Source organism: Crocuta crocuta, unplaced genomic scaffold (genome assembly GCF_008692635.1).
Source record: "Crocuta crocuta isolate KB4526 unplaced genomic scaffold, BGI_CrCroc_1.0 scaffold346, whole genome shotgun sequence".
NCBI lineage: Eukaryota > Metazoa > Chordata > Mammalia > Carnivora > Hyaenidae > Crocuta > Crocuta crocuta.
This window is the reverse complement of record NW_027527957.1, coordinates 1,113,541-1,137,065: the sequence shown is the minus strand read 5'-3', so window position 1 is coordinate 1,137,065 and position 23,525 is coordinate 1,113,541. Positions and strand designations below refer to the sequence as shown.

The window sequence follows — 23,525 nt, the reverse complement described above, 5'->3', positions numbered from 1 at the left end:
TCTCAGAGCACATGTGCAAGAGACAACACTAGACTGTTCCTGTCTTCTGAATTCAGTGGGAGATAAAGTGAGGATTTTTTCTCCGTGTTTCATTTCTGTGTCTGTGCTATGTTAGCCTGGTATTCCACCACATATAAAATTTTTTTTTAACCGAACCCAGATTTCATGAGTTTGTGGCTTTCTTTTAAAAGTCCTGGATGGTATCGCAGAGGAAAGTGATCCCCACTACTTTTTAAATTGCACTTTGCAAAATAAAAATGTAAACATTTTTCAGATTTATTTCGGAACATTCGAAAACCCCAGGAATGTTTGGTGATATAAACCCACACAGATTAAGCAATTTAGAGATTTGGAGCAAATAGGCACCACTCAGCAGCGGGTTTAGTAAAGAGAAAGCATTTCAGCACACGTTCTGCCACAAAGTATTTGGGAGCCTTAAGTCAGAGCTTCAGAATTCCTTCTGAAAAGGACAAAAGAGAGACTTCCTGTCATTTCGACTGGTTTCTGCATGTGGGACCAATATGGGCAATTCAAAGTTTAAACAGATGCAAATGGTGAGGGGTGGCGGCAAAGCCCTGCCTTGTTTTACATATTTCTCCACATCCAGATCGTCGTCAGTCTCTCCTAGGAACTTTCTCGGTGGACTTCCACTACATTACAGCACGCTTGAATGGTTTATTTCACCAATATTTGCTTATGGAAATAAAGGGGAGTGACGGGGGAGGGGGAAGGAGAGGAGGGGAGGAGGGGTTTGAGACCGAGGGAGGCTCGACCACAGCACCAGTAACCTTGTCTGATGTGATCATTAACCTTTCTGGAAAACGCAGCTGGCAGTTCTCTGAGGCTCGTCATTAGAATGTGAGGAGAGCCACACAGATATTGCCCAGACTATTCAAAGATTGTTTGGTTTACGCCAAGAGCTATTGCTCCGCTCCCGTGTGGCAGAAAAATGAGGTTGCAACAATTCTTTTTTGCATTTTGTATTTTTGTGATGAGTCTTCTTCTTACCAACGGACAGAGACCAGGTAGGACTTTGATACATTTGTACCGAGTATCTTGTTTATGCCTGTTTGGGTTCGTGGGTCTGAGCACGATTATGTCCTGTTGAAAAGCTCTTAGGTGCGCTTAGAGGCATTGGGGGTAAATGTGTAGGATTTCGGAACTATGCTATCTCTCCTTTTAGGTCTATTATTTGTATATTTTTTAAAGTTGACAGATTTTAAAATGATGATAAATATTTTGCCACTGTTTTTCTAAATTCAGAGAAAATTTATTCCGAAGCAATTTTAGATATGTTGTCCTTACAAGTAAAAAGAAATAGACCTTTTGGTCTATTCATTACAGAGGCAAACAGACTTACAGATTTTTAGGTAAAATACAAAATTCAAAGCAGTTTATTGGAAGAACATTTTGCTGGCTAGAGTAGGGCAATATTAATAACTTGAATTAACAACATGAACACCATGTGACAAAATGCAGATAAAATCTTATAACAGGTTATTGTAGCTGTTATTTGTGGTTATATACTTAGATGTCTCAATTAAAAATACGAGGTTTAGTATTATTGTGCTTACAGAGCCAAAAATATAAAAAATATTTATAGTCAAGATAATGTTAATTTACTTGACACATTTTTCAAAGATGATACCTGTTGTGTTCTTAACCAACAGGAATTTAGTATGTAGAGTTATTCTAATGTGCTTTTACTTCAAAACCAAATATCTAAGATTTCAAAGCACTAGCACATAAAAAAAAAAAAGAATAAAGTTTTCTGACTCAGGAAAGAGCAACCCAGACTTAAATAGAAAGGTGAAAATATCCATTCCAAATATGTTAGATATTTTTTTTATGGTCATGTACTTCTCCGTTTAGAGTGGACAATGGTGCATAACGGGTTAAAAATTCAGTCTCTGCCTTTTAGTTAAACAGAAGTTTGATCACTGAGGTTATTTTGGATGATGTCCCCTGGTTTGCCCTTTTACATAAATAAGAAACATTTCCAAATCAGCAATTTGGAAAGCAGTTGATCCCTTCTAATTTATAGCAATTGCTAATCAAACTTTTCTGAACTACAGAACACCTTGGACAGTGTTCTCATAAAATACCTGTGATTAATTCACTACATGAGATGAAAAATCCAAGCATTTAGGAAGAAGTCCTGTGGGTGGAGGAGATTATGACTGCTAGATCCTGATATTAACATGAACTGTTAGGAATATACTCTGGGTCTCTGCATCGCGTTAATTTTTATGCCACAATCACATCGGGACAAGCAGCAAATAATCACAATATAGTTTGGATCCAAAATATCCCCCTACATCCTCTAGGTTAAATAACAGTTCATTTTCTGAAAAATGCTCCTAATATTTCTCCCTCTTTTTTTTTTTTTTTTTTTTAACTCAGCTAACTTGGCATTAAGAAGAAAATTGCACAGACACAACTGCCTTCAGAGGAGATGTATGCCTCTCCATTCCCGGGTGCCCTTCCCCTGAGGTATTTCTGATAGGAAATTGTAGGCAATATCCCAGATTAGAGATATTGAAGAAGGTTTATTTATATTTTGTAATATGTGCTAATACCTTTAAGGTGATACCAGTTTGAGGGATGCGTCCTAACAGATGAAACAGTGAATGGCCTGATATTTGAGAATTGTCGGAAAATCTTGATAATTGCTGAATCTGAGAGATAGCTGCATGGGGATTAATACTACTGTTTGTGTTTGACACTTTCATAATTAAAATATCACATACCAGGAGAATATAATTATGAGAGTATCTTTATTTTTTTTAATGTTTTATTTATTCTGAGAGAGAGACACACAGTGTGAGCAGGGGAGGGTCAGAGAGAGAGGGAGACTAAGAATCCGAAGCAGGCTCCAGGCTCTGAGCTAGCTGTCAGCACAGAGCCTGACGCGGGGCTCGAACCCACAAAGCGTGAGATCATGACCTGAGCCGAAGTCGGACGCTTAACCAACTGAGCCACCCAGGCACCCCTATGAGAGTATCTTTAAACATGTGTTTTGAAAAACACTGAATAGTTCTGTCCATGCTCCAGAACAAGCACATTTCCCACTAAGACCACTGAATCCTTAAAAGCGTTTGGACATATTTGCCCAATGACACCATATAAATGATGTACTATCCTTGCTATTTTAATAATTTATTTTTTTAAATAAATAAATAAATTATTAAAATAACTTCTTTTTCTTGACAAGATTTCTTTTAATGCATGCAATCAATTTCATAGTAACCGCGTGGAAGTTTTCCAGCCTTCCTCTAGAATTGGCTTTGATGTTTGTTTCATCTTTAAGGATAAATTCTGAAAAGAATTTTGCTCTTCTCCCCTCTTTTTTTTTTTTTTTTAACATTCGCTGAAATTCCATTGAGTTTATACCACCACCATTCCCAGTAATACTGCTTGAGTCATTTAACTTCAAACGCTGCCCAAGTTTGCATTTCTTCATACTAAAAACTAAATGACTTGGCATTCCATTGTAATTATGTTAAGCTCTCTTAATTCTTATAAAATATCTCATCCTTTAAAAAATGCTATAGAACTATCCCTCAGCTGGTTAACGTACACAGGCAGTTGTTAAATTAGCTTCTTCAGCTGGTCTGTAGACTGTAGTGTTTATGGCACTATTCATTCAGACGAAAGAATGGTTGCCCTGCCTATTGTTTAATACATGCTTTTCAAACCTGGTGAACGTCTTGTAGTAAAGTAGGACATTAAATGAAGGAAGAGCAATTCAGTAATCACGTGTCAGGAGGACTAAGACAAAAAGCCAAGTTCTCTGCACCTGTATCTATAACAAATTACCCTTGCTATCAAAATATGAAAAATAGCTTTGGTGGAGAAACCCAGAAAGATACAGCCAATTACTAGGGACTAAAACATTCTTGAAAAGGATTTTCTATGCTAACAAATCCTTTGGCGTGTGTCACCAGTGCATTTCAGTCTCACATATAAATAGTGGTAAAATCTGTGCTTAGGAGGAGTGGAGAAGTTCAAGACTTTCCCAGCACTCCCCCACAAATAACAAAGGAGAGGAGGAGGTTCGCAGTAGCAAGAGAATTCCTGCATATACAGGGAAAGATACCTTGCATAAGGCAAATAAAAGCCCTCAGTTAGCCTAGGGTTGTATCAGCTTTCTCCACAAACCACCTGCCATAAAAACTAGGGTTGCAAGTAAACAAGATAGAATTAACGAAATTCGAATTGTCAAAGTTAAGGAACATTTTGATCCATAAACCAATAAAAGCCACGTAAGCCGTTTACTAACGGCAATCCTGTACAAAATTTGGCTGATGGCTGTGAAGAATTGCTCAGGTTACAGCATCCATTTTCTCAGTGTTTAGACTAGACCTACATGCCAGTAAACAGTTCTTTGAAGAATGTATAAAACTCCCATTTTGGAATCCCTCGATAGCTTAAGAGCCAATGCAGGATAAATATTAAGATAATTTTCCAAGATCTTGCTCAATGAGTGCTATAATAACAAGTGCTACCTTCAAATATGAAAACATAACTCTCATTGTCCTAAACTTGGCGTATTTTTTAGTATTCCTACAACACAACTTGAGAACCAAGTAAATCACTATCGACCTAAGTGGTGGAACTTTAAGACAGAACCTCCCCCTCTGTTTTCTGCATGTGTTATTTATTTATTAGTGATTTGTCTGTTTGGTTACCTACTTGCTGTCTTTTACTTTTTACGTAAGCTCTACACCCCACGTAGGGCTTGAACTCCCCACCCTGAGATCAAGAATTGTGTGCTCTACTGACTAGCCAGCCAGGCATTCCTGTTTTCTTCACGTTTTAGATAAAAGTCACGCATTTGATTTGATTCAGTTAGGGTCATGGAACACTGTAAAAGGATAGGTAAAGTAAACAGTTGACTTTGGAAGTTTTCCGGATTAACCTTTAAAAGTAGTTAAGACTTGGGGCGCCTGGGTGGCTTAGTCGGTTAAGCGTCCGACTTTCACTTAGGTCATGATCTCGCGGGTCGTGGGTTCGAGCCCCGCGTCGGGCTCTGTGCTGACTGCCAGCTCAGAGCCTGGAGCCTGTTTCAGTCTGTGACTCCCTCTCTCTCTGGCCCTCCCCTGCTCATGCTGTCTCTCTATCTCCTAGAAATGAATAAAAACATTAAAAAAAAAAAAAGTAGTTAAGACTTTTAGGTCCCTTAATAGGAAAGCACTATTATCTTTACTTTGTCAATCTTACCAGCTCCTAGAGTCCTCTCAGTGACCCTCAGTGACATTTCCTACATTGTACAGTTGAGTTAATTAAGTAGAAAAATCTGTGCTGTGTAAAATTTATTCTCTTGATAATTATTTTTTCTCGCTGAAGTATGTTAACATCGCATTCAGTCCTAAGTGAATTAGAGTGGAGGAATACAAGAGAAAATGTGTCAGGAAATCAACTTTGCAGGTTAATAGAGAGCTTTAGAGTGGAAAATGAGGTATGACCTTTAGATTCTAATGATTTTCGGGGCGCCTGGGTGGCTCAGTCGGTTAAGTGTCCGACTTTCGCTTAGGTCATGATCTCGCACCTTGCGTCGGGCTCTGTGCTGACTGCCAGCTCAGAGCCTGGAGGCTGTTTCGGATTCTGTGTCTCCCTCTCTCTCTGACCCTCCCCTGCTCACGCTGTCTCTCTCTCTCTCTCTCCTAGAAATAAATAAAAATATTAAAAAAAAATAGATTTTAATGACTTTCCTCTTCCAACCATAAATCTACATACATATATACTCTATCTACTTTTTTTTTTTTTTTTTAAGTAAACCCAGGGAGCCTGGTTGGTCCAGTCAGTTAAGCATCTGACACTTGGTTTCAACTCAGGTCATGATCTCACGGTTTGTGAGTTCGAGCCCCACATTGGGCTCTGTGCTGACAGCATAGAACCTGCTTGGAATTCTTTTTTTTTAAAATTTTTTTATGTTTTTATTTGTTTCTGAGAGAGACAGACAGTGTGAGCAGGGGAGGGTCAGAGAGAGAGGGAGACACAGAATCCGAAACAGGCTCCAGACTCTGAGCTGTCAGCACAGAGCCCGATGCGGGGCTCGAACCCACGAACTGTGAGATCATGACCCAAGCCGAAGTCGGACGCCTAACCGAATGAGCTACCCAGGTGCCCCAGAACCTGCTTGGAATTCTTTCTCTCTCCTTCTCTCTGCTCCTCTTCACTCACACAGTCTCTGTCTCTCTCAAAATAAATAAATAAACTTAAAAAATAATAAAGTAATCTCTATACCCAACATGGGGCTCGAACTCACCACCCCAAGTTCAAGAGTTGGATGCTCCACTGAGACAGCGAGGCGCTCCTATCTAGCTTTTTAGTAATAATTATGACATATGCTCATGGTGTCAAATCTTTTCCTAACAGTATGAAAGAATGTAAAGTTAAAGGTAAAAGTCTCCCAGTCTACCCTACTACCCTTTGCCATTTCCCAGAGGCAATGGCTATGAAAAGTGTTTGGAAAAGGTACATTTTTAAAATATCTATTTATTTATTTTGAGAGAGAGAAAACGCAAGCAGGAGAGAGGCAGAGAGAGAGGGAGAGAGAGAGAGAGAGAATCCCAAACAAGCTCAGTACTGTCAGCACAGTGCCTGACAGGGGCCTCCATCTCATCGACTGAGATCATTACCTGAGCCAAAATCAAGAATCAGACTGACTGAGCCACACAGGCACCCTGATAAAGGTACATTTTAATACATTATTTTAAATTGAGACTAGCTAATACTCTCTTATCACTCTTGATTACGATTCAAAATGTTAAGTACTTCTAGTTCTCTATGTCCTGCCATATTCTTACCCCTCAAAGTTATGGGCTTCTGTCTCCTTTGACCAAACGTCTACCCGTGCCTGCCAGTTTTTTCTGCAATTGTCTGGTTTATTGTCTTGGCCCTTCTCACTCCATGCTGCCTCTTTGGCTGAACTGAAAGCCAGCTAACTCTCTTCAACACAGAGTCTCTACTTTTGCGAGGACTTTGTCCACAACGTTAGCAAGACTTTCTGGGCAGCTTTTTTTTTTTNACTTTGGACTTGAACTCACGTCCCCAAGATCAAGCACCACATGCTCTTCCAACTGAGCCAGCCAGGTGCCCCTGGGAAGAAGTCTTCAGCTTACCTTTAGGCACCCCTTATTCCCATTCGCTCTATTTAAACTCTAATGACCTCTAGTTTCCTTCTCAGAGAAAATGGAGATCAACAAGCTTTAAAATCAGACTCTGCATTCAAACTACAATCATTTCCATCTGCTACACTTCTATTTTCCCTTTGTAGTCTTTTATTAGGAGGTTCCTCTCCTGGGTATGCTCAGTCTCTTTACACCTCAAGAACCTGATCTAACCATTAACTCTCTTTCTACAGATTGTTCAATATGTCAAAGCTGATCTATTTTACCTTTTAAACGAGGAAAACAGGTGTACCACTGACCCCATGGTGTTCTTTAGTGACCAACCCGTGTTCTCTACATAACCAAACTTCTTTAAAAGATAGCTATTTTATTTCAATACACTGCTCCCACGACATTCAGGGAAAGGTCCCCAGTGACGTTCTTCCCAAGCCAGTGAACCCCATTTTGGTTCTAGTCTTGGTTATCTTGCTGTAGGTCAAAGAGTGAATAGATTTTCCTTGGTTTCTGTGCTCCCTTTTGATGATTAATCCCTGAAACAAACCACTATTCCTTTCAGGACGTGTACAGGGTGTCCAGTTGCCCACATGGAATCACCTTAGCTGTTCTAAGTCCCTTCAAGTTCATGTCTACAGTACATTTGCAAATCTCTAGCACGGCTTCTGCACAGCTTATTGCTGTAACTCAGTTCTCTGTTCTAGTACCGTGGTTGTCATCAGGAAGGACTTCCTTGATGGTCCTTTCTTTAAAAGAGCAATCCCAAAATAAACTCGTATTATAAAAAAGCAGTACCTCACCCTGCCCAAGATATTTCTATTTCCCTTTTCCTGGTTTGTTTTTCTCCATAACACCTACTGCCATCTGACATAATACACATTTACTTCGTTATTGTTTAGTTAGTCTTTGCCTCTCTTCATTACAAATGTAATTTCCATAAAAACAGGAACTTTGTTTTGAGCACAGCTATATGCCCAGTGAATCTAGTGAGCTCCATAGAAATATCTGATGAATGAATGAATACTTAAAAGTAAACTCTTCAATTCTGCCCACTCAGACATTTCTCCTGTGTTCTCAGAATCTGGAGAATAATTGTAGATCTATCATATATCAGATGTTTGCTATGTATCAAGCACTGTGCTATGAAATATACATTTTACTGTCTCAATGTAGATTTTTGAGCTGGTACCCTAATATTCAGTTCTAGCTGGTTTCTCAAGCCTGTCATTTCTACCTTGAAATATTTTTGAAAATCTGCTCGCTCCTTTTCATCTCTGTTACCATTATCTTAGTACCTGTTACATCTCTCTAGCATGACTTCGACTCCTTAACTGATCACTGCTCCAGTTCCGATTCTAGAAAATCCATTTTTTCTTTTATCACCTGATCTTTCTGAAGTATAAATCCTGTCATGTCACATCTTGATTAAAATTCTTAACTGTCCCTGTAGCCTTCAGGACGGCGAGAGCTCCCATAATTTGACGAACAACATCTCAGAAAATATACCTCTCCACATCATCTGTCACCTCCTCTCCCCTTCCATCTCCTAAAGGGGATGGATTTGAGCTCTGGCCACAAGCTTCTCTGTGGTCATTGGTAAGTCACTTGTCCTCTCTAAGTCTCCCTCCACTTCCAGCCATATAAGGAACTAGTAATGGTATTAACTTTGCCCTACCATACCTAGCACATGGTAACTGCTAAATCGATGGTAGCTAGAGTTAATATTACTAATTATTATTATTATTTTAATGTTTCTTTATTTTTGAGAAAGAGCACAAGCGAGGGAGGAGCAGAGAGAGAAGGGAACAGAAGGTCTGAAGCAGGCTCTGTGCTGACAGCAGAGAGCCTGATGCAAAGCTCCAACTCACCAAACTGAGAGATCATGACCTGAGCTGTTCAGACGCAAAACTGACTGAGCCACCCAGGTGCCCCTAGAGTTGTTATTATTAATGTTACTTTAAAACTAGTCTATTCTTCACCTCCTGTTGTCTGCCTGCAATGTTTTTTCTTTACTCTTCTCCTCGCTAACTTTTTTATACGATCTGAAGAGAAACCAGAGTATTCCTCGCTAACTTTTTTAAAGTTTTACTTACTGAAATCATCTCTACACTCAGTGTGGGGCTCGAACTCACAACCCTAAGATCAAGAGTTCCATGCTCTACTGACTAAGCGAGGCGGGCACCCCTTTTCCTCACTATTCCTCCTTCAAAAAACCTTTCCAGAGTGTGATACAAATTATGGGAGATCTCTACGTTTTGCTCTCTACCTATTTGAGTAATTCTGTCCAAGTACTTGGCTCCCTACACTGTAATACCTTGTTAACTGGCAGGACTGCTCATTCCCTTCCTCAGCATGCTGTAAATTCACCAAAGGCAGAAAGCCTGTGTTCTGACATTGTTAAATTAACATTTGTTACAGTGGAGCACCTAGTAGAGAACAATGAGGCAGGTGAGCCTTAGTTCAGAAGCTGACCATAAGATAAATTGTAATAGAGATGTTTATCACTCATGGGTACTGGAGGAAGTACACAGCATGCCTAGGGGGGCCACATGGGAGGGGGGTAATCAAAGGACAATGCAGACCTACAGAAGGATGTAGAGCACACGCCTTTATTAGAGACTGTGGGTGGAGTGCTTTTGGGTTCCTGGGCTGGAGTCTTATTGATCAATTCAAAACAAAAGGTGGTGGGGAGGGGGACTTGAGGGGGAAAGGGGTGAGGTGGCTGCCCCCACCAGAGTTCTTATCTAAGGAATACTTAAGACAATACAGGTCCTGGGAGGCAAGGGACATTTGATCACAAGGGCTGTTGGGGAAGTGGTATCTCGAGTTTACATAAATTTGCTCGTGACTCTGTGGCAATATCCATATGAACCTGCAGGAGGCGCTAGTGTCCTGCAAGGTCCCTGCAGGCCGCGTGGCCACACAAAATGGATGCCAAGGAAGCAGTACCGGGAGTGGCACAGTTAATCTCTCAACAGTGGGTTATATTGACCTCTGTAGCTGATGAAAGTGTCCCGAATACAGCAGGCACTCCATAAATGTTGCTAAGAGAAATGAAATGAAACGTTTAGTTTTTATCTTAGCATTTAAGACTTAGTATAATGAGGTTCGTGGGTTCGAGCCCCACGTCGGGCCCTGTGCTGACTGCCAGTTCAGAGCCTGGAGCCTGTTTCAGTCTGTGACTCCCTCTCTCTCTGACCCTCCCCTGCTCACGCTGTCTCTCTCTCTCTCTCTCTCCTAGAAATAAATAAAACATTAAAAAAATTTTTAAAAAAAGACTTACTATACTATAATGAGACCCCAACACACATTTTCAGGAAATAAACGAATAGTTGATAGGGAAAAAATCTGTTGTAAGATGACCAGCCGGACTGATAAGGAAGTACCTGTCCCTGATCAAAGGCTCCCCTTCTGGGTTCTTCTTCCCACCCTGCTTGTTGCATACATTAATGAGGAATGCGTAAGTAACAGGCTATAAATTATTCTCTCTGCTGATGCTCTGGGCTCAGATCTCTGGAGAAGGATCTCCTCTGAGCCCACCGGTGTAAAATAAACCTCCTCCCTTCCAAGCTCTCCAAGTGCCACTTGGTTCTTCCGCCAGGTGATCCAGACCAGATTCTGTAACAGAGTAACTGCCAGACAGAATTCTGATTTTTATCTCTGTGCTGGAAGTGTTTCTACTCCTAGGAATTGCTTCCTTCATCTCATTAAGTTCAAACCCTTCCCCTCCCGAAGGAATCTCTTCCAAGTTCCATTTTCTTTATGAGGCCCACCCTCATCCACTTAGCTTAAAATTATCTTCCACTCTCTCAACAATCACAGCATTTTTATCAGTATTATTTTTAGACTATCATATTCTACTATTTCTTTTTGCCAGATTTTATCAGTATTGGAATGTCAGCTCCTTGAAAGGCAAGATTTGGCCCCTAAACCTTAGAGTATAAACTTTTATAATGTGTGAATGGCCTGAGGGTGGCTCTAAAATATAGGGGATTTCTGCATGGATGGTAATATCTGTAGGATCTCTTACTTGAAACTAAATGAAAATCTTAAAGAAAAAAAATTTGTAAACCTAAATGAAATACAGAAAATTACCATTTTCTCAATTAATTATAGTCCACTGTCCAGAAACCGTACTCTAAGAAAATCTCTAATGTTGCTAACTTAGTGATGAAATAAAACTTTTCTGCAAAAATCATGCCTTAATGATGATATACTAAAAAATATATTACATATTGAACATACAAATCTATAAAATGTAGTTATGTTATAGATGATGTATTATAATAAATATTCCCCTACCAAAATGTGCATATGATAGACTAAACCCTAATTCCAGAGTTTTCTTTCACTTTGGAAACTGAATTAGTTACAAAGTATATAAAAATTACTTCTGCAGATATGCATTTAAAGTACTCTATCATGTTCAGATATCTAAAATTTTTTTGTAACATACATCTTTTACCTTAGTTTGTTCTCAGAGATGTATTCAATTAGTGATCGGTCTACTAATACCTGGTTGACTTTATTATTACATAACAGTAACATTTGAAAAATATTCTTAGATAACAGCAAGTATTTGTTGCTATTTGGGTGATGAGAAGAACAAAATCACTTACTGTTAACTACCTCACTACATTTCACACGTGGATGTATTTTTTTTCTTTCTTGATAGTTGCCTATTGAGGCTACTGGATGGCTCAGTTGGTTAAGTGTCTGACTCTTGATTTTGGCTCAGGTCATGATCTCGCGGTCTGTGAGTTCAAGGCCCTCATTGGGTTCTGTGCTGTCAGCTTGCGCTTCTTTGTCTCCCTTTCTTTCTGCCCCTCCTCCCCAAATAAATTAATGAACATTAAAAAAAAAAGTGGTGTATAGTATTGAATGCCACAACTCTTTCAACACTAACCATAGTACCAAAATGTAAACATGAATTCTGAAGTTCCTGATCTTAATAAAATTCTAAACAATCCTCACCAGAAACATTTAGATTCTTGTCACTGTATCTACAATTGCTCAGAATAGTGCTAATTTATAATTAAAGTCCTTGATACTTTACCTGTTACCACTCAGAATATTTATTTATAAATAAATAAATACTGTAAACCTTCTCACCTCTGCTTTGTTTATTAGAGAAGACAAATAGGCAGCACTTGCAGGCTTTCCCAAGAACTTTTCCTCCATCCGGTCTCAGCCGTGCACACCCAGTCAGCCACTGCCACTATTCTATTCCAACACCTTCCACCCTCCTCCAGACCTACTGGTCCTCTCTGGTTTTTCCTTCCTCAAGATCATACTCTATAATTCATTATTTCTATAATTGCTGCCAACATGACAGGTTCCCCTGCTGCTCTGTCTTCCTCACATTGTTCTGGAAGAATCCTGAAGTCTCCATCCAAGCACGTTACTGCTGCTGGAGAATACACGAGAAGTCAGACCTGAAACCACTTTTAAATTGATCATCTGCCACTCCCGTGCAGCAAGCCTCCTACATCTCTGGTCAGCTTGCTGCCTTGTGCTCCGCAATACTTCCTAGTCCCTCAGCTTCCCAGCACCAAATGAGAATCTTATCGAATCCACTTCCCAACCTGTCTACCCCCAGCCTCCTCTTCCCTCTTGCTGCCAAGGAAAGCATAACGATTCCTCCATCTAGGTTGTGGGTCTTGCCATCTGTTCGTGCTTTCTCAGGAATCTGAAACTGCCATTTACACATTTTCTTCATTCTCTTTGCCCTCGGATTATGTATCAACATGGAGGTTTAAATGCTGATAAGACTACACATTAAAACAAACAGTGCACACACCCCTGCACATCTCAAACCAGTCTTTTGTACCCCTCATCTCTGATCCTTTTTTTTTAATATTTTTATTTGTTACATTTAACTTTTAAAAAATAAACTGCACACCCAGTCGAGGGTTTGAACTCACACAACCCCGAGATTAAGAGTTGCGTGCTTTACCAGTTAAGCCAGCCAGGCGTTCCATCTGATCCATTATTTTCCATTCACATCTCAACCCACTCTAATCTGTCTTACACCTTCTTTAAAATAACCATCAATCACCTTCAGTTTCTAAATTGACATAGGTTAGTCTTCCTTTTTATTTCTAGGCAGAATTTAACAACTGAATACCCAGTCTGCAAAAATCCCTTCCCTTCTCTTCAGTTGCTGACACCATACTTTTACTTTTCCCCAAAGTTCAGCTAACCCCCTGGCTCCTAGGCTGGTTTAATCATACCTACAAAGACTTCCAAGGTGGAGTTTTTCTCTACTCTCTTCTGCTCCGTTTCAATCACCTCCCCCTCCCCTTTTTTTGAAATTGAAGTGTAATTGACACACAATGCATTTCACCCATCCCTTTGGCCTCAATCACCTCTTTATACTGACTGATAATAACTCTGGCGGGGGGGAGAAAAAAAGTCCATCCAGATGAGAACAAGTAAAGCTTATTTATCCAGAGCTTGCTAGAGCAAGCGAGTCAGCCACGGTCACTTGTGTTTGACAGAGGACCAGAGACAGACTGGGGAGTTGGAAAGTTTTATAGTGGAGAAAGGGTAGGTTGTATGATATGATTGGAAGTTGTTGGTATGGAGAAGTTGAGAGTCAGGCTACCGAGAAGTGGGGCTTCCTAGGTGATCGGTTTGGGGTGCATATGGCTTTCTTTGGTTAGTTCTGAATTGGAATGAGGAAAGAAGGGGCAAAATTAAGAGAACCTGGCAGTTATTGAGCAAATCTTGGCCGCTTGAGCCCAATTGCTACAGAGTAGTTATGGTTTGATTTTCTGGTTTGGTCGCTGTAGAGGTTGTGATTCAGAGTTGTGTTTTAATATATAGCCATTGTCCATTTGTGCATTCAGCCTCTCATTTCCAAACTTATTTCATCTCCAGTCCACACCACCCAAGTCTATTACTCTCTGCCTTGCACCAGCCTCCTCATACCTACTTTGTTTCTCTTTTGTCCATTCTTCATGTTATCGCTTCATACCGCTCAAGATCCTTTAGTAATTTTTTAAAATAATTTTTTTCAATATTTATTTTGAGAGACAGAGCACAAGTAGAGGTGGGGCAAATAGAGAGGGAGAGAGAATCTTAAGCAGGCTCCATGCTTATCACCCCCATAAAGATGGACCCACACCCCTTAGCAGACACTCCCCATTTCTCCCCAGCTTTCTAATTCTAGACAACTACTTTCTTCTTACAGATTTGCTTATTCTGTACATTTTATATACATTCATATAATTTTTTTCTTTTGTGATTGGTTGTTCCACTTAGCTTCATGTTTTCAAGACCCATCCATATAGTAGCAGGCATCAGTACTCCCATTCTTCTTTAATGATTAAATAAAATTCCATTGTATAGAAAAATCATATTTTGTTTATTTTCACTATTTGGTTATTAGGAATAATTCTGTTCTGAACATTTGTTTATAATTTTTAAGTTTGTTTATTTAGTTTGAGACAGAGCACAAGCAGGGGAGAAGCAGAGAGGGAGGGGGTGAGAGAATCTCAAGTAGGCTCTCTACTGTCAACACAGAGCCTGCTTCAGATCCTTTCTGTCTCTTTCTCTGCCCCTCCCCTGCTCATGCTGTCTCTCTCAAAAATAAATAAACATTAAAAAAATTTTTTTGTTTGTTTGTTTGAGAGGCACCTGGGTGGCTCAGTCAGTTAAACATCCAACTCTTGATTTTGACTCAGGTCATGATCCCATGGTTCGTGAGTCTGAGCCCTGTGTTTGAGCCTTGCGTTGGGGTCTGCACTAACAGCACATAGCCTGATTGGGATTCTCAGTCTCCCCCTCTCTCTCTGCCCCTCCTCTGTTCAAACGTAAATAAAACAAGGATGCCTGGGTGGCTCAGTGGATTAAGTGTCCACCTCTTGGTTTCAGTTCAGGTTATGATCTCTCAGTTGGTGAGTTCAAGCCCCATACTGGGCTCGGTGCTGGCAGCACAGAACCCGCTTGGGATTCTGTCTCCCTCTTTCTCTCTCTGCCCTTTCCCTCATCCCTCTCTATCTCTTTCTTTCAAAAATAAGTAAATAAACATTTAAAAATAAATAAAACATTAAAAATGTTTTTATTTGAACATATGCTTTCAATTCTTTTGGGCATATACCTAAGAGTAAAATTTCTGGGTTATATGGTTATTCTATGTTTAACTTACTGAAGAACTGCCAAACTATTTTCCATAGCGGTTGCAGCATTTTACATTTTACGTTCCTACCAGCAGTATATAAGGGTTCCAATTTTTCTGCATCCTCACGAACACTTTTTATTATAACCATCCTAGAGGTTGGTACCAGAGTCCCCCCCTGTCCGTGATTTTGTCGCCCATGGTTCCAGTTCCTTGCAGTCAGCAGTGTTTCAGAAGCAGATGCGCCTCCTTCTGACCTATCTTCAGAAGGTCAACAGCTGCCTAACAGTACATGGTAATGCCTACATCATTCACCTCACTTCATCTCGTCACCTAGGCATTTTATCATCTCACGCTGCCACAACAAAGGGAAAGCATAACATTGTAACGTATTTTGAGAGAAAGACACCACATTTACATGACTTTTATTAGTTTATTATTTTAATTCTATTTTGTTACTAGTTCTTGTTAATGTCTTACTGTACCTAATTTATAAATTAAATTTTATCATAGAGATGTGTGAATAGGAAAAAACACATAGTGTATATAGAACTTGGTACTATTCTGTGGTTTCAGGTATTCAGTGGGGGGTCTTGGAAGATCTCCTTCGGGATAAGAGGAGACTTCTCTGTCTATCTCACTGTGATTTTGATTTGCACTTCCCTAATGACTAATGGTGTTGAGAATCTTTACATGTACTTACTGGCCATTTGTCTATGTTTGGAGAAATGTCTCTTTAAATCCGTTGCCCATTTTTCAGTTGGCTTATTTGTCTTTTTATTGTTGAGTTGTAGGAATTCTTTATAGTTTGACGACATGGCCCATACCTGCAATTTGCAAAGATAGGATTTGCAGTTCTTTTCTTCCATTCTGTGGGTTGTGTTATCACTTTCTGGGGGTTATTCTTGAACGCAAAAATTGTTAGTTTTGTTAGAATCCAATTTGTCTATTTTTTCCTTCCGTTGCTTGTACGTTAGGCATCATATTTTAAAACCATTGGCTAATCCAATGTTACAAATATAATTTACACATATGTTTTATCTGTGAGATTTATAGTTTTGTCACTTACATTTATGGCTCTGATCCCTTTATTTATTTATTTTTTAAATTCTTATTTTTATTTATTTAAGTAAACTCTACCCCAAAGTGGGGCTCTAACTCACTGTTCCAAGATCAAGAGTTGGATGCTTTACGGACACAAGCCAGCTGCCCCTGACTATGATACCTTTTGAGTTAAATTTTATTTATGGTGTGAGGAGGGGACTTCCGGCCTCCTTTTTGTGTAGATAACCAGTTCTAGCACCATGTTGAAAACACTATTCTTTTCCCCATTTAATTATGTGGCTACTATTGTTGAAGATTAATTGTCCATAAATGCTAAGGTTTATTTTTGGACTCTCAGTTCTATTTCATTGACCTGAATGTCATTTCTTGTATTAATACTGTACTGTCTGGATTATTGTAGTATTACAGCAAGTTTTTAAACAGGGATGTGTGAGTCCTCTGGCTTTGTAGTTCTTAAGATTTTTTTGGTTATTCTGATTCTCTTGAATTTCTATATGAATTTTAAGATCTGCTTGTCAATTTCTGCAAAGAGCCAGCTGGAATTTGAATATGGACCGTGTTGAATCTGTCAATCAATATGGGAAGTATTGCCATTTAACAATTACGTTTTCTAATTCAAGAACATGGGTGTATTTCCATTTAGTCAGATTTTTTTCAACAATGTTTCATAGTTTTTAGAATATGAATTTTACACTTATTTTCTTCAATTTATTCCCAAGTATTTTATTCTTTTGATGCTATTGTGAATGGAATTTTCTTAATTTCATTTTTGAATTGTGCATTGCTAATGTATAGAAATACAATTTAACTTTTGTGTATTGATCTTATCTGTTGTAAACTTAATGAAATTATTGATTCATTCTTATAGTTTTTTTGTTTTTTTTTAAATTCATTCTCATAGTTTTTAGTAGATCTGCTATGTATAAGTTCATGTCATCGGCAAATAGATATTTTTACTTCCTCCTTTTCTTTTTCTTTTTTTAAGGTTTTCTTGTTAAGTAATCTCTACACCCAACACGGGGCCTGAACTCACAACTCCGAGATCAAGAGTTGCATGCTCTACTGACTGAAGCCATCCAGGCTCCCCTACTTCTTCCTTGCTAACTGGGTGTCTTTTATTTATTTTCCTTGCCTAATTGTCCTAATTAGAATCTCTAGTTCAATGTTGTATAGAAGTGGTGAGAACAGACATCTTTGTCTTAATCCTGATTTTAGATGGAAAGCATTCAGTCTTTTACCATTAGGTATTTTAACTGTGGGTCTTTGTGTACGTCCTTTATCAGGTTGAAGAAGTTCCCTTTTATTCCTAGTTTGCTGAAAGTTTTATGGTGAAGGAGGAGTATTCTATTGAAATCATGTGTCCTATTAAAATATTAAATGTTTGGGGAAAGAACATATTAAATGTTTGGTAAAAATTCACCAGCAAAGCCATCTGGCCTAGGGTTGTCTTTGTGGGAAGTTTTAAAAATTGCTAATGCAATCATTTTCATTTGGCATAGGTTTTTTTATTTCTGGGGTGTCTGGCTGGCTCAGTCAGTAAAGTCTGTGAATTTCGATCTTGGGGTTGTAAGCTCAAGCTCCATGCTGGGTGTAGAACTTACTTTAAAAAAAAAAAAGATTTTTGAATTTCTTCTTGAGCAATTTTGGTAGCTTGTGTCTTTCTAGGAATTGGCTCATTTCATCTAAGATATCTAATTTCTTGACACAGAGTCATTCAGAATATTTCCTTTAAAAATTTTTTCTATAAGGTCAATCAATAGAGACGCTTTCATTTTCATTTCTGAGTTTAGTAATTTCAGTCTTTCTTCATTCTTGGTCAGTCTAGGTAAGGTTTATCAATTTTTTTTTATCTTTTCAAGGGACCAACTTTGGGTATTTTCTTTTTCTTTATAGTTTTTCATTATTTTTACTCTCATCCTTAATTTTTTCTTTATTCTGTTTGCTTTACACTTCATTTGCTCTTTTTCTCTAGTGTGTCGAGGTGATGATATGTCTTTTTTTTTTTTTTTAACAGAAAGAGAGGGCACAAGTAAGTGAAGGGCAGAGAGAGAGGGAGGAAGAAAGAAAGATAAAAGCAAAGCTCACCCAAAATGGGGCTAGTGTTCATTCCATGCAGGGCTCGAGCTCATGAACCGAACATGCGATCATGACCTGAGCCGGTCAGATGCTTAGCCAACTGAGCCACCCAAGTGTCATGTCTTCTCTTTTTATACAGATGTTTAGTGATAAATTTCCCTATAAGCATTACTTTAGCTACATCCCATGTTTTTATCTCAAAGTATTTTCTTATTTCCTTTGTGATTTCTTCTTTATTGTTTAGCAATGTGTTGTTTATTTCCACATATTTGTGAATTTTTCATATTTATTTGCTATTCATTTCTTTTTTTTTTTTTAATGTTTTATTTATTTCTGAGACAGAGAGTGAGCAAGGGAGGGTCAGAGAGAGAGGGAGACACAGAATCTGAAACAGACTCCAGGCTCTGAGCTAGCTGTCAGCACAGAGTCCGACACGGGATTCGAACCCACAAACCATGAGATCATGACCTGAGCCAAAGTCGGACGCTTAACCGACTGAACCACCCAGGCGCCCCATGTTTGCTATTGACTTTTAACTTCATCGTGTTGTTGAGTCATCTGTTTCTCCTTTTAATTGTGTCAGTTTTTGCTTCATGTATTTTGAGGGCTCTGTTTTCTGGTGCATATATCTTCATAATTCTTATCTCCTCAATTGACCCCTTTTATCATTATAAAATGCCTTTGTCTCCAATAATATTTTTGTCTTACCGTTTATTTTGTCTAACATTAGTATATCTACTGCAGCTGTCTTATGGGTGCTGTTTGCCTATCTTTTTGTATGCTTTTACTTTCAAATTATTTGTGACTTTGAATCTATAAGTGTGTCTCTTACACAGAACATATAGATGGATCATGTTGTTTTTTTTGTTTTAAATTCAAGTTAGTCAACATATAGTGTAGTATTCATTTTAGGAGTAGAGTTTAGTGATTCATCCCATACATATAATACCCCGGGCCCATCCCAACAAGCACCCTCCTTAATGCCCATCACCCATTTAGTCCATCCCCCACCCCAACACCCTGCCAGCAACCCTCAGTTTTTGTTCTCTGTATTGGAAAGTCTCTTATGGTTTGCCTCCCTCTCTGTTTTTATCTTATTTTTTCTTCCCTTCCCCTGTGTTTATCTGTTTTGTTTCTGTTTGTTTGTTTTTTTATTCAGTCTGACAAGATCTGCCATTTGAATGGATTGTTTAGTAGATTCACATTTTTTTAAGTAGGCTTCATGTCCAACATGGGGCTTGAACTCAGGACCCTGAGATCGAGTCGCATGCTCTTCTGACTGAGCCAGCCAGTTGCCCCAGATTCACATTTAATGTTATTGATAGGACTGGATGTACAGTTGACACTTGAACAACATGGAGGTAGGTTGCGCTGACCCCATGTGCAGTCAAAAATTCATGTATAACTTTTGACTCCCCCAAAACTTAACTCATAGTCTACTGTTGATGGGAAGCCTTACTGATAACATAAATGGATCATTAACGTATATTTTTCATGTTATATATATATCATATAATGTATTTTTTACAATCTGTGTTGTTTTTACCAAATCTGTGTTGTTCAAGGATCAACTATATATCTGCTATTTTACTTTCTTAGTTGTTGCTCTAGGACTTAAATATATGTCTGAATTTATCAGACTCTACTTCAGATTATACTATTTTAAGTCCCGGGAGAAACAGAAATATCTGTATAGCTATATTCTCTCTTGCCCCTTTTAATTTCAGCATGGTTATACACATTACATCTATATACATTACACATACAACTTTGTTAAAATTATTACTTTCTACAATTTTAGGTGTCTTAAGCCTGAGAGAAGAAAGGAGAGGAAATAACTATATGGAGTTGTTATATTAGCCTTCTTACTTACCATTTCCAGTTCTTGTCATTAGTAGATTTTTCTGGGGTCTTAGTCTGTTCAGGCTGCTATAACAAAGTACCATAGACTCAGGGCTTATAAACAGAAATTTATTTCTCACGGTTCTAGAGGCTGGTTCATAATGTCCATCTTCTCACAGTGTGGAAGAGGCTAAGGAGCCCTCTGGGTTCTACTTTATAAGGGCATTAATCCCAATCATGAAAGTTCTACCCTCGTGGCTTACTCACTTCCCTCACATTGGCATTTAGGTTTCAACATATGAATTTGGGGGAGACATAAACATCCCATTTATAGCACTTGAATCAGTATTTCTCTATTTGCTGTATTCCCTCAGACAATTTCCAGAGACTTTTCTTTCTCTTTTTTTCTTTAATTCTTTTAATGTTTATTTATTATTGAGATATGGAGACAGAGAGCATGAGCATGGGAGGGGCAGAGAGAGGGAGACACAGAATCCAAAGCAGGCTCCAGGTTCTGAGCTGTCAGCACAGAGCCCGAGGGCAGCCTCGAGCTCACAAACCTGAGATCACGACCTGAGCAGAAGTGAGACACTTAGCCAACTGAACCACCCTAGAGACTTCTCTTTTTAAAGAAAATTTTCACCAGCTAAGATTGGTCCACCTGGAAGAAGAGTTCCTTATATTATCGTTTAAGAATTCCCCAGTTATGCATTTTTTTTCCTTTTAAGTAAGCTCTACATCCAGTGTGGGACTTGAATTCACCACCCTTGAGATCACTGGTTGCTGGATTTACTGACTGAGTCAACCAGGCACTTCTGGTCTGTGCGTATTTTAAACATGGATACCTAGTGGTAAATTGCTCTCTAGAAAAGTTACACCACCGAGGCACCTGGGTGGCTTAGTTGGTTCAGCTCGGGTCATGATCTCACAGTTTATGGGCTTGAACCCAACATCGGGCTCTGAGCTGATAGCTCAGATCTGGAGCCTGCTTTGGATTCTGTCTCCCTCTCTCTGTGCCATACCCGCTCCGCTCACACTCTGTCTCTCTCTCTCTCTCTCAAAAATAATAAACATTTTTTAAAAAGGTGGGGGGCACCTGGGTGGCTCAGTTGATTAAGCATCTGATTTTGGCTCAGGTCGTGATGTCATAGCATGAGTTCTAGCCCAGCATTGGGCTCTATATTGACAGCTCGGAGCCAGGAGCCTGCTTCTCTTCTGATTCTGTCATATTCCTCTCTCTCTGACCCTCCCCTGCTTCCTCTCTTTCTCTCTCTCTTTCTCTCTCTCTCGCTCTCAAAAATAAATATTTTAAAAAATTAAAAATAAAGAAAAGCTATACCACCTTACATTTCGAATAGCAGGTTGTGAGAATGCTTATTCCCCAAACTTTTGCCAACACTAGGTGTTATTAATGTTTTTAATCTGTGCTGATCTGATAAGCAAAATGCCCATCTTATTTTTATGTTCAAACTTCAGACAGTCTGAGGTGATTTCCAGAAGAGGCATACCGCTTCTTTCCACTGCTGAATTATTTATAGCTGCCATCCCATCATGATTGTCAGGAAAGTGAAATCTTAAGTAGATGGAAGCTTCCAAAAATGAAGCAAAACGGCCTGCCTTCATGTCTTTGGGAGGAAAACCAAACAGATTGCCTAGGGAAACCTTGATACCAGTGATTGTCTTCTTGCAAAAGATCCATTTTCTTTAAAAAAAAAAAAAGTTATATGTTGCTCTACCATATATTTAAAACTTATTGCTAAGTACTAATCATTACTTTTATAACATTAAAAGATTCCTAGGGACCATTTTATTGGCTAAAATACCCCAAATTAAGATATTCGTTCTAGGGGTACCTGGCTAGCACCTGGTTCAGTTGGTAGAGCATGTGACTCTTGATCTTGGGGTTGTGAGTTCAAGCCCCACGTGGGGCATGGAGCCTACTTGATAAGAGATAGTGGCTCTGGTATGTTTTTGTTGACCTGCTCCAAATTAAACTGTCTAAGCTGGTATAAATATCAGAAATCCAAATCCAAAAATAATTAAGAAAATTGAACTAATTGGTGAAAAATAATTTAGTGAAAAAAATCTCTTTAATAACATAAATTCAGGCTTTTGAAGGAATATGGGTGCTATTTTCATATTGAAAGGTAAGAAAATATAAAGTTGCTTTTAGCACTGAAAAACCTTGGTAAATTTTCATAATTCATTATCTATTAAAAAAAATTAAGCCTGGGTAAATTAGTGTGCTGGATAGCATTTCTTATTATACTGTGTTTCTTGTTTGTCTCCCCAATGTAGATCTTCACTAGCTAACCTCACCTGGTCTGCCAGAAGAGGCGTGAAGAAAAGATACCCACCCACACCATAGAGTGACTGCTTAGAAGTTCCTGTACGAAAAGGAATCATTTGAAAGTACCTGCGATGGTTTATTAGTTTTACAGGATTCTCTTTTTCCTGGTTTCTCTTTAGAGAGGAAAATAACATAAATTCAAAAGCAATTCCAGTCTGAAGCACAATTATTTGCTTGTATAACAAAATCTCTCATCTTTTTCTGCATATTACTATTCTTAGATGAGTTAAAAAGAAATGTACTTTTTAATGTCTTAGAACTCTCTAATATTAAAAAGTACAAGAATTAAAATTTTTCTTTCATATTCCTGTAATTTTCCAAAAGTATTAAAATAAATATTTATATGTTTGAGTGATTTTTTTTCAAAAATGTTAAATCTGAAATCAAATGCACTGATCATTTGGCTTTACAGAATAGGGATAAATCAATTGTTTCATTGATTATTTATATAGAGAGACTAAGAAAGAAGCTACCGACTGCTACCAATTTTATAGTCTTTAAAGTTTATGAAAGTATTTTAAATTTTAAATACTATCCATAAAGTGGTAAAGAAAGTTTGAAATACTAACTGAAATGATCATTTCTGAATCTATTTCTCATTATGTAATTATAAAAACCCAATGTTTGATTTTCTTTGAAGTTCTGTTAACTCTTTCCAAGTTGTTAAATACACTCTTAATTTGTATTCATTGAAAAGATCGCTCAATGTCATAAGTTTTTATTTTACCATAAATTATTCCAGGTATGAAATTTATAAATTCTTTTCTTGATTAGAAATTTTGCTTTATAAACATTATAGAGTAGGAGAAGCCATAAGCCATTACCCTTATTTTGTTAAAATAAAAGGCTGGGATTGGTATACTATAAAGAATTTGAGATAGAAATTCTGAAATCATGGAGTTTGTCTCACTTTCACAGTTTCTTAATGGTGTCTTTTGGG

The 23,525-nt window shown here is 38.4% G+C and overlaps 1 protein-coding gene across 1 annotated transcript; it reads left to right on the top strand.

Annotated features, from left to right (window-relative positions):
* The first annotated feature begins 949 nt into the window (after nt 1–949).
* APELA (apelin receptor early endogenous ligand) lies at nt 950–22,743 on the top strand. Its single transcript, XM_077752751.1, has 3 exons — nt 950–1,025; nt 2,404–2,493; nt 22,534–22,743. The coding sequence occupies exons 1-2, from the start codon at nt 950–952 to the stop codon at nt 2,490–2,492; spliced, it is 165 nt and encodes a 54-aa protein (XP_077608877.1). The 3' UTR covers nt 2,493; nt 22,534–22,743.
* Nucleotides 22,744–23,525: the final 782 nt, after the last annotated feature.

Coding starts and splice junctions, on each gene's coding strand:
- APELA (XM_077752751.1), top strand. CDS start 950: ATGAGGTTGCAACAATTCTTTTTTGCATTTTGTATTTTTGTGATGAGT. Junction 1,026..2,403: donor TACCAACGGACAGAGACCAG/GTAGGACTTTGA, acceptor TTTTTAACTCAG/CTAACTTGGCATTAAGAAGA.